The 14,327-nt window shown below is 39.9% G+C and overlaps 1 protein-coding gene across 1 annotated transcript in view; it reads right to left on the reverse strand.

The window, feature by feature from the left end:
• Window positions 1–14,327, reverse strand: part of TNKS (tankyrase) — a 133,785-nt gene that overhangs the window by 93,497 nt on the left and 25,961 nt on the right. The window contains exon 3 of the mRNA XM_071742902.1: window positions 9,494–9,589. Coding sequence (XP_071599003.1) covers window positions 9,494–9,589 — 96 coding nt within the window. The remainder of the gene's footprint in view (window positions 1–9,493; window positions 9,590–14,327) is intronic.

A 14,327-nucleotide genomic window follows, 5' to 3' on the forward strand; every position in this document is an offset into this window, starting at 1 on the left:
CTTCCCACACACATTAAACTCAACTTACATGTATGTGCATTTTGCTATGATCACACCACACTCACCCTCTCACAGAATCCCTGACTCACTCTCTGTAAAACAATGACCAATATTCAGTATTTGAATAAAGATGGCACAAAAACCTAAATCATTAACTGCATGGCACCTGCTTCATTTCCTGCACAAATGGGAAAGCCCACAGGAACTGTCAGAAGCCACAAATGCAGAGTCCAGGGTACATCCCTGTTCAGTTTATGGTTGAGCATCCCAGGGTGAAATAGGACACCTGAGACACACACACACTGTGCTTCAACCCCTGCTACAAGAACAGCAGCATCAGCAAAAAGGGCAAGACAAAACCTGGGGCACAAAAGTTTCAAAGCGCTGCAAATAAACCCACAGAGGGCTGTCACAACCCCAAGTATAAATAGGCTGATCTAAGGGCGAATTTTCAAACACACTGTTAAAAATTGATTTCCTACTAATGAGAACAATCACAACCTTAAATCTTATGTTAATGAAGCCACAGGGACTTGCATAACTTTTATTTCTTTGAAAATCATTGTGGAAGTTCTCAAGCAAGAGGTGATGACATCTCCGAATACATTTGAACAAAAATTCTTCTAGACATTTAATTCCTCATAAGGAAACAATGGAAGCAAAAAACTATTTCATGTCTCCTTTCTAAACATTTCCATAAAAATATGATCATTTACATTAAGAAAATGTAATCCAGAAACCAAAACTCCTTTACATTTCAGGAGTTTTAAATATTTTTTAAGTCTTATCCTTGAGCTTAAATCACATCTAACACACATGTATTAAAAATAAAGGCATGGGGAAAGGGGAAATGCTTCTGACCATGTGGCCTGCAAGACAGAAAACTCAGGATGCACTCTACTCCTGACACTGAACAAGGCAGGAACACTTCTCTGCTGGGGAGAACAAGCCTGTCCTCAGGTAGGTGAGGAGTGGAAAAGAATAGGATGTAGAATCAGGAAGCAAGCCCAACAAAAAAGCTGAAGAGATCGTGGGTTCTGGATGAGAAACTGAGAAGACAACCAGGGACAGAAGCCAGAAGGGAAAATAAAAACCCAAAATCCTACAGGCCTAGTAAGGGGATGGAGATCTCAAGTAAGGGGAGCACATGCAAATACATAGGCAGGAAGTGGGGATCAACTGAAGAAGTTTAAGGAGGACAAGCCTGGGTCCTGGAAATGGGACCAGAAGCTGGATAGCACTGGATAGAGTAGCTAAGACTACTTCAAGTGACTGCATGAACCTGTATCATCAAGTTTAGAAGCAACGGGGAAACCAGACTATTACTTCTACCACACATTACCTTACATGACAGTGCTTCCTTGTCTGGAAGGCACTGAAGTAATGCACGGGCTACTTCAAACCTGGTGCTTTACAGCAGGATGCAATAAATCTTTACCCAGTTGCTAACAGAGATGAACTAGAACAGCAAAAAGGCATTGCTCTTCAGTATGTTAGAATTACACTGCAGACCATGCAGAAAAAGAGAATTAAAAAGAAAATCCTGTTTCCAAGGAAATCTTTGCCTTAGCCACGTATGTAAACTTTTTTCCTCTTCACTTCTGCTTTCAACTTTTGCAGCAAATGAAGCAGGAACCATGTGGACAACACTGAACTTCCCTCTGCAGTCCTGACTCCTCCCCAGGGGACTGGCATCTGTCCTGCTGAATGGGGCAGAGGGGACCAATCTTTTTATCTGTGTCCTAATATGTGTATAATACAGTGAAATTCTCTCTCTCACTTCCTATCTTCCCTATGCAACATTAATATTCTTTCAGATTCATCTGTTTAGTCTGGAAAAAAAACAGTCTAAGTGCCTTGCCCACACATTCACAGGCTCCCCAGATTTCACAGTTGTGTGTGGCTCTTTGCTTTCCAAATTTAAACACGGCTTCATTGTCAAAAGAAAACAGTCCAAATATGAAAGACTGCTCTTGAAGTTACAGTACAAGAGATAAAAGCAATGGGAGCTTTTGCTTGGAAGAATTACCCAGCTAGCTAAAAAATTTTCAATAGATTTCTCTGCTTGCTTACAGAGTAGACTGCAGAACAGAATCAAAAGATAATGCAAAAAAACAATATTAAAATAGTTACCACTGCAGCATGGCTACCCTAAATACAAACAGAAATAAACAAATGAGAGTTTACATCATATAAGTTCCTCCATCCACTCATTTCTTACCACTGCAGCCTGACTTACTGCCACATACAGGATACCACAGGAGAAGAACTTCCAGGGAAGTTATCCATGGACAATGGAAAAACGCAGCAGAGAACAAGGCACAATTTGGTCTCAGGACCTGCAGAAGCTGCTATTAATAACCAGAAAGGTACAACAGACTACACAAAAAAAACCCCCAAACTAACATACAAATCCTAAATTTCACATGAAACAGAAGTATCTAAGACACATCTACAGAAGAAAAACATTCAGTAAAGTGTAAGACTGGTCAGTGCTCAAGGCAAAGAACAAAAAGAAGATGAGTGTTCTGATGCACTATGGAAATAGAAATGCTTCTTGCTCAATTTTGCAACTACTTTTCCTAGGGCACAGAACTACATTTTGGGCTCTTATGGTATTTAGAGATCTTACGTCTTATTCTGTCTCTCTGAGTAGCAACAAAAAGTTTCTTTTGAGTTTGCAGTTAAATTTCAGTGTGTTGTATACGCTAAATAAATTTTTGTACATCAGGTGTCTGTCTCAAAGCATCCAGAATTTCATACAATAGCAGAGTAAGAAATCAGAGAACTTAAAGACTGCACTTAAGTGCTTCATGAAAGCTTTGAAAGGATAAGTTGTTCCTTTGACAAATTAAAAGTTTGATTCCATTCAAAGAGCTCTTACTAAATATTCCTAAATGGATATTACAGTAAAAAGAAAAGATGAAAGAGGGAAAAAACTGGCAACTAGTGTTTTACACGAGGATGGTGTAAAACAAACCCAAGCTTTTCATAAATGTTCATAAAAGCACCAATTCTGAATTCCACAGTGCCCCTTATTTTATCACCTACACAACAGACAAAAGACTTTTAACTCAATGCCTAAATTGAGGACACAAACAAGAAAAAGTCACTTGATCCAGCCAGACAGCTGCCTTGCAAAAAAGCCATTCAAGATACACAACTAAGTTTAAACAAAAGATAAGAAGGATGGTGCTCATCTCTAAAACAGTGAGCAGGTGGAAAGAGAGGAGAAACTTTTATTATCCTAAAGCTAAGGCCTATGAATCAAGGGCATCCAGGGTTACAGTTATACTGTGAAGAAATCCAAGCACATCAAGGCATGGGAATGGCAAACGTAGGCACCACAACATACATACTGGCTTACATAAGAGATTAAAGAAATTATTTAGTCATGGAATCAGAATCAAAGTTCTTTCTAGGATCAGACACCTAAAAACAAAAGTAACTTGTTTCCTGTATCATAAAACACATTGGAACCTGTGTTAAATAATCTACTGCATTGAAGGAAGCATTTATTACACAATTACCAAAGAAAACTGAAGAAATGAGGAAGACCTAGAACAAACTAAGGGAATGTGCAATAAAACTGGTAGACCAAAGGAGTACTAACAAATTAAAACAACAAACAGTATATGCATAATATAAGTCATCTGGAATTATACTGGAACCCAAGCCACAAATTTAAGATTCAGAATTCCTTTAGAGGATGCCATAAAACATTTAGCTCTTCTGCAATCACAGACATAATAAAAACCAAACTTAGCCTGAATAAAACATGGCATAAAAAAATGCCATGAAAGCTATTAAATCATCACTACAGAAGTCAACTGGATATTATACCACTGCATAGTGCTCAATTTGAGATATGCTATATTGAAAGAATAATGAAGTGCTGGAAAGCAAAAAGAGAATAAAATCAGAATTTTCAGGGTTGGAAGGGACCTTTAAAATCACCCAGTTCCTAGTCCCCTGCCATGGGCAGGGACACCTGCCACCAGATCAGGTTGCTCAGAGCCCTCTCCAGCCTGGCCTTAAAAACTTCCAGGGATGGGGCTTCCACCACCTCTCTGGGCAACCTGTTCCAGTGTCTCACCACCCTCATGGTGAAGAACTTCTTCCCAACTTCCAATCTAAATTTACCTTCCTCTAGTTTGAAACCATTCCTCCATGTCCTATCACTACCTGACATCCTAAAAAGTCCATTACTGGCTTTCTTGCAGGCCCCTTCAGATACTGGAAGGCATGATCAGTGGTACTGGGAGTGACAGCAAAGCTTGACTTCACTCTCACTCAAGAGAGACTTCATATGTAGACAGTCCAAAGAACAAGGACTGCTCTTCTTGAGGTGGAAACATAACAGAATGTAAAGTATAGCGTAGCATCAGGAATAAGAGGACTCTATCTTCCTCTTCCCTCTCCTTGTGAAAACAAGGAAATCCAAGGTGTAACCATGCCAGTACTGAGAAAGGAAGGCATTTCACTCCTGGCTTCCCAGAAAGTGCATTTCCTTCAGGGAAGAAAGGTGGAATTATACCACACACTGAATGAAATTCTGTGAAATTATATACTTACAAATATAATAAGATAGTTACAATTGTAATACTCTTTAAAAACAGGATACAAGATTTACACATCCATACATGTTAGAGCTCCTAGATGAGGTCTACCAAATGTTAGACTTTATGTCAGGTGTGTACCACAAATACATTTTGCCCATTTTTCCAAACACTGGATGAGCATTGCCCCAGCATTCTCAAAGGAAAGCTGGTACTCCCTGTAGTTCTCCAGGGAGTAGATGTAAAGTACCACCACGGACTCACATGACACCCATACCAGAGTAGATGGTTTGTTCCCTCCTGAGAAGGCCCTGGCAAAAATGAGGAGACCTACCTGAAGGCTAAACAAATATCCACAAAAAGATGCATTCAAAGCACAAACAAGTGATGGAAAATGCTCTTCAGACCTACTTTAAGATGTATGCCAACAGCCTATATGAAAAAGTGAACATTTCTGCAGGCAAGGTTATTCCTCAGCTACTGGGTTTCTTGTGCTTTTCTCTAAGGCAGCAGACCCCAATGTCACCATCAAAAAGGACAATGACCCAGATAAAAAGGTGGCCTAAACCATTCTAGCAGCTCCTGTCCTCCTTACTATTGAAATGATTCTCCTTTTGCACTAGCACTTATTGTACTGATTTCAGACTACACTACATAAGAATTGTATCAATAAAACAAAGAGGGAAAGAGGCTGGAACCTACCAGAAGGAAATGCTAGTATCCTCCAGAATGCCTTCAAAATCCCGAGGACATGAAAAGAAACATGACCAACTCAGAAGGAAAGTGTTATGGATTTGAGATGATCAAGCTTTAAAGGTGCCCTAGTAAAAATAAAACTAGCCCAAACTAAAATAGTTTCTTCTCTTCCTGATAATTTTAAAATGGGTGAGTCATATCTAGGATCCATTTTCCATTCTCTAAAGTTCAGTCAAGTTTTTGTACTGAAATAGCATATTTTTCCCTTCCGTGCAGGCAAATTATGCCTAGATGGCAGTTCACTTAACAAAACCTGCAAATTTATTTCAATAAATAGACTATGCTACCCATTTAAATTAAAAAGTTGACATGACAAATAGATGAAAATGTGAATCCTCATTAACACTTCTGGTAACCCTAGGCCCAGCTGTCCTTCAAAAAAAAAAAAAAAAAAAGTGAGAAATGCTCAATAGGACTGAAGTGCTTTGTTTGTAAAAGAGTTTATTTCTATGGCAAGTAGGAAGATCAGAGTCTCATTTAACTTTGAAAACTTATTCTATTAACAAGACATTATTTCATGCCCAGGAAATCTTTCTTTAATCTGAAGATGCAGCAGCTTCCAAGCTTCTTTAATTTTGACCTGTTTCAAGAGAGTAATCCTTGAAACCAACTAAAACCAACCCTGCAGAAAAGTGGCATGGAGTCAAAAATATACTATTCAACTGAAGTGCTTCAGCTTCTAGTAACAGCAGCAACAGCAGGAACAGCCATTCACATAGAGAAAGCATTTCCAAACAGCAGATGATATGGGCAAGTGGCAAATAAGCATCGTTGTGTGAAAAATCAAAATAAATTATTTACATAAACCAGCAACAATAGTGTTGGGTCTTTATATTACTGTACAGGAAAACTATCATAGGATATTAAATGTTTAAGGAGGCAATAAGCAAGGTGAGAGAATAATGAAGACTAATATGACTTGTAGAGCAAAAGCTCCCAAAGGCCCTGCTCTGGATGGGCGTCCCACAGTGCTATGTACAGCAACAAAGATGAATCCTCATCTCAGAAACCACACACCCCAAAGGCAATTAAACTAAAATAAAATTAACTAGGCTATTAATCTGCTGTGTGTAACAGCTCTGTTTTTAAGATGCAATATGTTTTTGGAGTCTGTACTACCATTTCAGCCTACAGAAAGAGGACTGCAATCCCTGTCTGCCAGCCTGATTTAGAAACAGTAAGGGATGCTAAGGAAGCAGAAACAAACTATAAACTATTCACCCTTTCAACCAAGAAGGCCTTGACTCCCAAAAAATGCTGCTTATCCTGCAGGAGCTGAAGAAAATGCTTTCCTGTTTAAGAGTAAAAAGCTGATTCCTCAATTATATAACCTTCATCTTTTTTTTTTTTTTTTTTTTTTTTTTTAAAAAAACCTGGAACTAGGTGTTTAAATTGTATAAAATTCACTTTAATCTACAAAGAAATTTTCCAAGTCAATTTCCATAAAAATATTAGCCTCTCTTTTGCATTATGTATGCTTTGTAAAACACACATTTTAAGAGAATGTTGCAAGAAAATGGCTGGAAGTCATCCCAGAAAGTACTGCATTATGTATCCTTTCTAATTCAGGAGAAAGATACTATACATTATTCTAGACTGGGAGACAGAAAAGAACAAATCATTGTGGAGTCAGCATTGGCTGCCAGAACACTAGAAATTCTTTTTACACAGCAGGAATGTCCCTTTTAAAACACATACAGAATTCTCTGTCAAACTGACCAGATGTAATCAATTACCAACAAGCTTTCTGTTCACTTTTGCTAAGCTGGAGGTCAAAGAGAGACTATAACTACAGTTCATTCACAAAGTGATTAACACTAGTGCATTAACTTATGCTAATACTTGGTCAAAGAAGCAGTAAGAGGAACCTTGTTCTGGAACAATAAATAAAGCAGCAGTGTGGAAAAGTCTTGTGGTCAGAAACACTGACAGAAAAAGGAACCCAAAATAAAGACAGCCTTGAAATGCATGTGTACCACTTAAAAGATGAAAATACAGTAACAACTAGAAGTGACTGCTTGATTTTGACAGAACAATGGAACTTTCAGAATCACTCCACTTTTATAAGCTCTAACTACAAGTTCTTCTAAAAAATCCCACCATTTAACACTGAATACTGAAAATTAAGTTAATACATCCTACTCATCCTTAATCCAGTAATACCTTTAAGTCCTGATGCACCTAATTGCAAAGCACTGCTGTATCTGAAGATTATCCCAAGCCAGATAGATACTAAGAAATCCCTTAAGCCTGCTTCTTCCACAGAGATGAAGAAAGACCTGAAGGTAACATATGGAAAATGCATGAGATACTAGAAAGCACGGCAGCATCCAGGAAAATTAAACTCTCAATAGAAAGCTTCATTTTAAACAGCATCCAGTGTCAGCTTTTTCACTTACTGTGAATCACACACCAGCTAAAGCTAGAATCAAAACCTTGTTTACACAGCTTGGAGCTCAGGTGCACAGCACAGAGAGCCCCGTGTAGCCAAGAGCCACCTTGAGGACAAAGCTGATAAAACCAAATCCCGATTTTCTTGCCAGGAAAAATAAAAGCATACAAAAATATCTGGTTTTATGAACACCTAAGTAGCAGCAGAAGTAGTATCCCTCGGTTGCAGATGCTTGCAGACAGTGGATTCTTGTTTGCAAAGCACTAGGGGACACAGGGTGCTTACTACATGCACCAGGACCTCCTCAGAGAGCTGCTTCTAACCCATCACCACTTGTTTGCTATGACACATTGCCCTCTCCATTGCCTAAAACACAAGGTGGTGACCCAGTGCCCAGAGAAATCAGTGGAGCAGATGTGAAATCACCATCACAGACTTTCCAAAGTCTTCTACTGTCCTCTCAAGTTGAGTTTTGAGCATTGCCTGAACACCAGCTTGAAGTCTGGAACCCCCAAACCCTGTGCATACCAAGTGATTCTCAACTAAATGCCAAATATCCATTAATATCTATGAGGCACCTTGATTCCCCAGTGCCCTTTCCTTAGCCTCTGTACAGCTGTATCCATTAACAGCCAAAAGTCAGATTAACCTGCTTGGCACAGCATTACCATTAGTGTTAACACTGTAGGAACATGTTAAATTTGACACTGAGTAATTAAACTAAATCATATGTATTTAAAAGTGCATTGTTCTGGAGGCACTCTCAAAGCACTGCAGAGCTGTAGATAATTATGTATAGCAGTCAGAGAGCTGCAAAAAAGACGAGGAAATGTTCCTGACAAAGTGAAGGGAGCTCTGAAGAAAGAATATGGGTGTTGCATAGCACATAGCCTATAAATTAAGCTGTCAATAAAAAGAGAGAGAGAGAGAAAAGGGAAAATAAAGGCAAAAGAAGAAAAACAGCTATTTCTTCAAATAAAGCTCAGTTGTTGAATCCCTTTCTATAAATCTAATCGTACATATGTTAAAATCCAAGAATACTTTGTTCTAACAATTATTTCCTACATGTCAAAATCAGTACAGAGGACCATATATTTCTTGATACAGATTTGACAGGCTACTCTATTATACTTTTAATGCTTACTGGTAGGCTACAACAGCTAATTTACAAGAAAAACAAAGCTATGCAAAACCAAAGTTGTATCTTTAGAATATTTTCATGAAACATATTGTTTAGCACCTAACATCCCATAAAAAGGAAAAGAAATAGGTAGGTGAGAAAGAGTTCTACCCAGAACATCTACTAATGAAGAGGAAGGAAAGGGTAGCATGTGAATCTGCAGCAAAATATAATGTACTATTGATCTCTGCAATTGGTGGCAGGTTGTCTTTCAGATCACAGGTACTTTTCCAGTTATACAAACGTCCTTGCTTGCTCAACAGTGAAGGTCTTAAAACAATTGACCCGATTTTTTTCTTTTTCTTGCAAGGGTTAGGGGGTCCTATCCAATCTGTATATTGGGTAGCAATTAAAAACCAATACTGCAACACAGTAAATAATTATTTCTTAACAGAAAATTACAGCATTATTATAAAAACAATAAGCAAATCTACAGCAGCACAGCAGATTAACCACAGTTACACCAATACAAAATCTGCTAACAGACAGTTTTAAAATGCTCTTATGCAACAGAAAATCCAAAAAGGCAAACGGCTCTTACAATGCTGAACTTAAGCACACAAAATGAACTACAGGTAATGCTACGGAGAGATGAATGCACCTTACCTGTGAGAACAGCTTTTGCTGAAGGGTCTGCCAGATCCAGCGCAGATTTCCCGTCGGTGTTCCGAATGTTTGGATCAGCTCCGTGCTGCAGCAGCACTGTGCAGGGAAAGCAGAAACAGTATCTTACCTCAGGGATAGACAGATTATTTACTGTTAAGTGTCTCTTCGGCATGATGTAGGCATAAACACACATTGCACAATTTTCTTTGTTTTTCTTTCTGGGCTTTTTTTCCTCCCTCTCCTTTTTGCTTTTTTTTTGTTAAGCACTGCAGCAAAGGATCTTCTCTGGACTAAAGCTAAGTTGGCAAGTTAAGATACAGTAAGATCACATGACTTTGTACGAAAAACATGAACCCTGAATCTCTTGCAACACTCAGTTTTGGGTTCTTGGCAGCCAGCTGAGAAACCATACATCCACTGATTCACACTGGGAAATCTGCTGTGGAACCACCACTGCTGCTGCTTGTTACCACTCCTGTTCCTTTTCCTGCTGAATATCCCAAGTCACTCCGCCTCTGGAAATCAGTAATAATACTCCTGCTTTTCAGCAGTTCATCACTTGCACACAAAATCTTAACCACAGCACACCAGCCCTCCTTCAAGAAGCATAACAAATAGGTTGAGATGTGTAGCCTGGTACCCTGCAGTCTGGGTGTTCAGAGGCTGTAATTCCCATTGCTATTTCTTTTTCCTATTAAACCTATTAGCACATAGAAATACAAGTACATAAAAATACTCAGAATGCAATATGCAACTATATGGGTACCAAGGCATTGATACAGCAAATTACCACCTAGAAAAGCTCCTCAAGAAAACCAAAAAAGGAACACACCATTTCACCCGCAAATTCTTTTGACCAAAAATATAACATTGATGCAATTCAGAGCAACCTCTCTCAAGATCCAGGCATTTTCTAACAGAATCAGAAAAAGTCCACAGCAACATTAGAGGTCTGACAAAAAGGGCCCTAATTCTTCCCAAATGTTGTGCAAACCAAGCACAACATATTACAAATTCAGAGTGCAGTTACACAGTTAGTATGCACAAATGGGAGTAACTGGACAGTATTCAGGGGAGCAGAAACTCATTGTCAAGGAGACTACTACTAAAAGGCAGGAGACATTTATGGTTGTTCACATAACCATGTCTGTAGAGATGCACATAGACTGGAGGAGTCAAGGCAAAGAAATACTTGCCTACACTTGTAACTAAGGGTGCAAGAACACTCCACAGACAGGATTCTCCAGGAAAAAAACAACATGTATCACTTAATTTTTAAAAAATGCTGTTTAGAGACAAGCTTTTTATGAAGTAAAATTTTAACTGGTAACATCCCCTTTTAATTCAAATCCCTTATTATACAACTCTGACTTGAAACACTTCTAACATTGCCACATTTCATATATTTCAGCTTATAGGTTGCTAAGCCACGTGCTTGGCCTAAGCTAAATTTTTGACAAAGTTTGGTATTATAATGAAGTAAATTGACTTATTTTGTGCTTTGGCAAGAAAATTCAATAAGTAGATAGATTGAAAGAAGATTCAATAGGTAGACAGGGCTCTTCCTAGGAAGTTTCATGTTTGGTGATGTTTTTTTCCACTATGTCAAGAAAACTACATCAAAACAAAAAAAATATAAAGCTAGCACGTGCTCACAGAAGCTCATTAAGATTTGGCACCAGCATTTATGAAGATGCCATCTGTGCTGTACATGCTACCACCCCCTTAGAGATCTTACTCAGACTCTGAGCCAGCCTTACCAGCCAGCTGTGCACACACACCAGTAGGAGGTGGTGAAAAGCACTTTTTACACATTTTTAAATACAAAACAGGTAGTACATAAAGTATGGAGAAACACATTCCACATTTCCTGTGTCTGTTCTCTTGGACCATGCTAGGGAATCTATATTCAGGAGGAGAGAGAAGCCATTTGTCCTAAAAGGCATTCAGAGACCCTATCAAGAAAAAGCACACAGTACACAATGATAAAACAGCACAGACTGAACGTGAAGATGGTGAAGGATTCAATGGCAAAAAGCCTGAGACAAGAGCTAGGGGAGAAAACAGAGCAAGATGATGGGGCAGAGAAAGAGATAACAGCATAGATGGAAAGTTAAGGAAGAAAGGCCAGGAGAGAAGAATGACTGAGATTTGAAGTGTAAAGCCAAGCTGAGGCAAGTTAGGGTGCAAGAAAATTGACTTTGAAAAATACGATGTAACAGGTGTAGAGATGTGAAAGGGATCTGCAAACACATGAGCCCACTGCTAAAACAGAAGAGATTTCTCAAATCTCTTAATTCTTCAGTCCTGTGCCAGCCAACCAACCATGCTCTCCTGCTGCTTCTGCTGGCACACACAGATGACAACACATGACTTCTTTCAGCTCCCCTCCTAGCTAAAATGACAAAGGATTATGCATCGTCTCTAACCTGTTCAGTCAGAACCACGAAGGACTTCAGCATGGCTCACAACAAACTTTCTGTATCAGGTTTTTAGTTTTTCAAAAACCTAGGGAGATATATTAAAAATTGATGCTTAAGCTGGTCGCAGACAAAAACCATGAATTAGTGACTGCCCATAGCAAATGCACTTCAATGTTCTCTGGGAGGAGAGAAAACCAGTTAATCTCCTTTAAAAGGTATGGGAAGTAGGTGGAGCTTCTCTTTGAGCTCTTGAGTCTGCTCAAAACCAAGGGGAAGTGTTCCAGACCAAAAAGTGGAAGAATACCAGTTGAGAACTACAAGGGCATTGCCAGGGCATGCAGAGATACATTTAAAAAAGCAAAAACTCAGCTTGAATTCAAATTGGACAGAAGAAAGGGCTCGTCAGGTATGTAAACATAAAGCAGTAACAGAAGAATAATATTGGCCCACTGTCATAAACAGGGGAGTTCAACTTGTCACCACCAATGCTGAAAAGGCAGAGGTTCTCCACACCTTCTTCCTCTCTGTCTTTACCAGCACTGTCGGGCCTTGGGAACAAATATCCAGGTTAGTGCAAATGAAGACCCCTCATTGTCTCATAAGGAAGAGTTGGCTTGTGAACTGTCAGAGGCTTGACCCCTACAACTTGATGGGCCTGGATGCTCACCCACCCAAGGGTGTTAAGAGACCTGGCTGATGTCACTGTGAGGCTTCTTTGAGAAGTCATGGAAATTCAGAGGCATCTCAGAAGACTGGAAGGCAGCTAATGTCATGCCCATCTATAAGAAGGACTTAAAAGAGGATCCCCAAAGTCATAGGTCCATAAGTCTTGCTTCAGCCCTTGGGAAAGTTATGGAACGAATCCACAAGTCAAATGAAGCATGTGACTGGGACAATCCAGCACAGATTCACCAGATGCATATCACACTTAAGAAAGCTGAGCACCTTCCACCACAAGGCAAAGTGCTTGGTTGATGCACGGCAATGCAGACTTCTCCAAGGCTTTCTGATGCAGTCTCCCATAGCCTCCTCTTAAAGAAACTGATGTGCTGCAGTCTAGACAAGTGGACTGGGCAGTGGGTGAGGAGCTGGCTGACAGGCAGAAGGTGATGATAAATAGCTCTTTTTCAAACTGGCAGCCTGTCACAAGTGGGTCCTCAAGGGGCCAATTCTGGGCCCAGTGCTATTTTACTATCTTTAAGTGATCTGGATGTTGGGGTCAGATGAGCATGGATGAAGTCTGCAGACAGCACCAAGCTGAATGGGGAAGAAGACACTCCAGAAGGGAGAGTCACCCTCCAGGAAGATCTGGACAGTCTGGAAGAGTGGGCTAACAAGAACCCACTCTTGGGGGTTGCATTTCAACATGGACAAGTGTAAGGTCTTGCACTTGGGAAAGCATAAACCAGGACTGCAGCTCAGATGTGGATTCATCTGGCTGGAGAGTAGCTCTATGAAAAAGGACCTGGGGGTGCTTCAACATGACTGAACAGTGAGCTGCAGCAGCACAGAAAGACAGCAGGATGCTGGGTTGCATCAACAAGGGCAGTAGCAGCAGAGACAAAGAAGTCATCATCCTACCCTACTCAGTGCTTGTCAGACCACAGCTGGAATACTGTGTTCAGTTCTGGTCCCTTCTATTCAAAAGAGATGTGGAAAGGCTGGAGAGGGTCCAGTGAAGGATCACAAAAATGATCAGTGGACTGAGAAGCTTACCCTAAGAGAAAAGGCTGAGAGAAGTGGGTTTGTTTAGCCTGGGGAAAAGAAGGTTAAGGGGAGACCTGATTGCCATGTTTCAGTACTTAGGGGATGGCTACCAAGAAGGTGGAGACTCCCCTTTTACAAGGAATCACATGGAAAAGATGAGGGTTAATGGGTGCAAGTTACTCTTCAGGAGATCCTGATTGCATACCTGAAGAAAATTTTTCACTCTAACAGTCAGACTTTAGAATAATCTCCCCAGGGAAGTGGTGGATTTCTCAAGCCATCAGAACTCAATTGCTGTAACCATGAGACTTATCCTTTTTGTCTCTGCAATCACTCATCCCACTCATCATAAACCTTCCAACCTCCCCAGCAGCCATGAGTGTGGTCCTGTAAACAGCTCCCTTACCCAGCCCCAGAGACAGAGCTACTCTGTGAAATGAATGGTTTCTTCTCCCAAGATGCTACTGCAATTATTTAAATGAAGACTGTGTAGAATGCAGATGAATAAAGGAAGTAAATTAAGCTCACAAAGGCAATCTTATTCTGACATTTCCTCTACTGACTATTTGTTTCTTTCCCCTACATGCTTTTTTTAGTACATACGCTCAGAAAAAGATATCCAAGTGAGCAATGTTGTCATCAACATGAATTACCAAAAGAAATCTAGCATTTTATGTTTAGCCTATTGGTGTAATGCAGCTGTA

This window comes from Heliangelus exortis, chromosome 4, assembly GCF_036169615.1.
Source record: "Heliangelus exortis chromosome 4, bHelExo1.hap1, whole genome shotgun sequence".
NCBI classification, from domain to species: Eukaryota; Metazoa; Chordata; class Aves; order Apodiformes; family Trochilidae; genus Heliangelus; species Heliangelus exortis.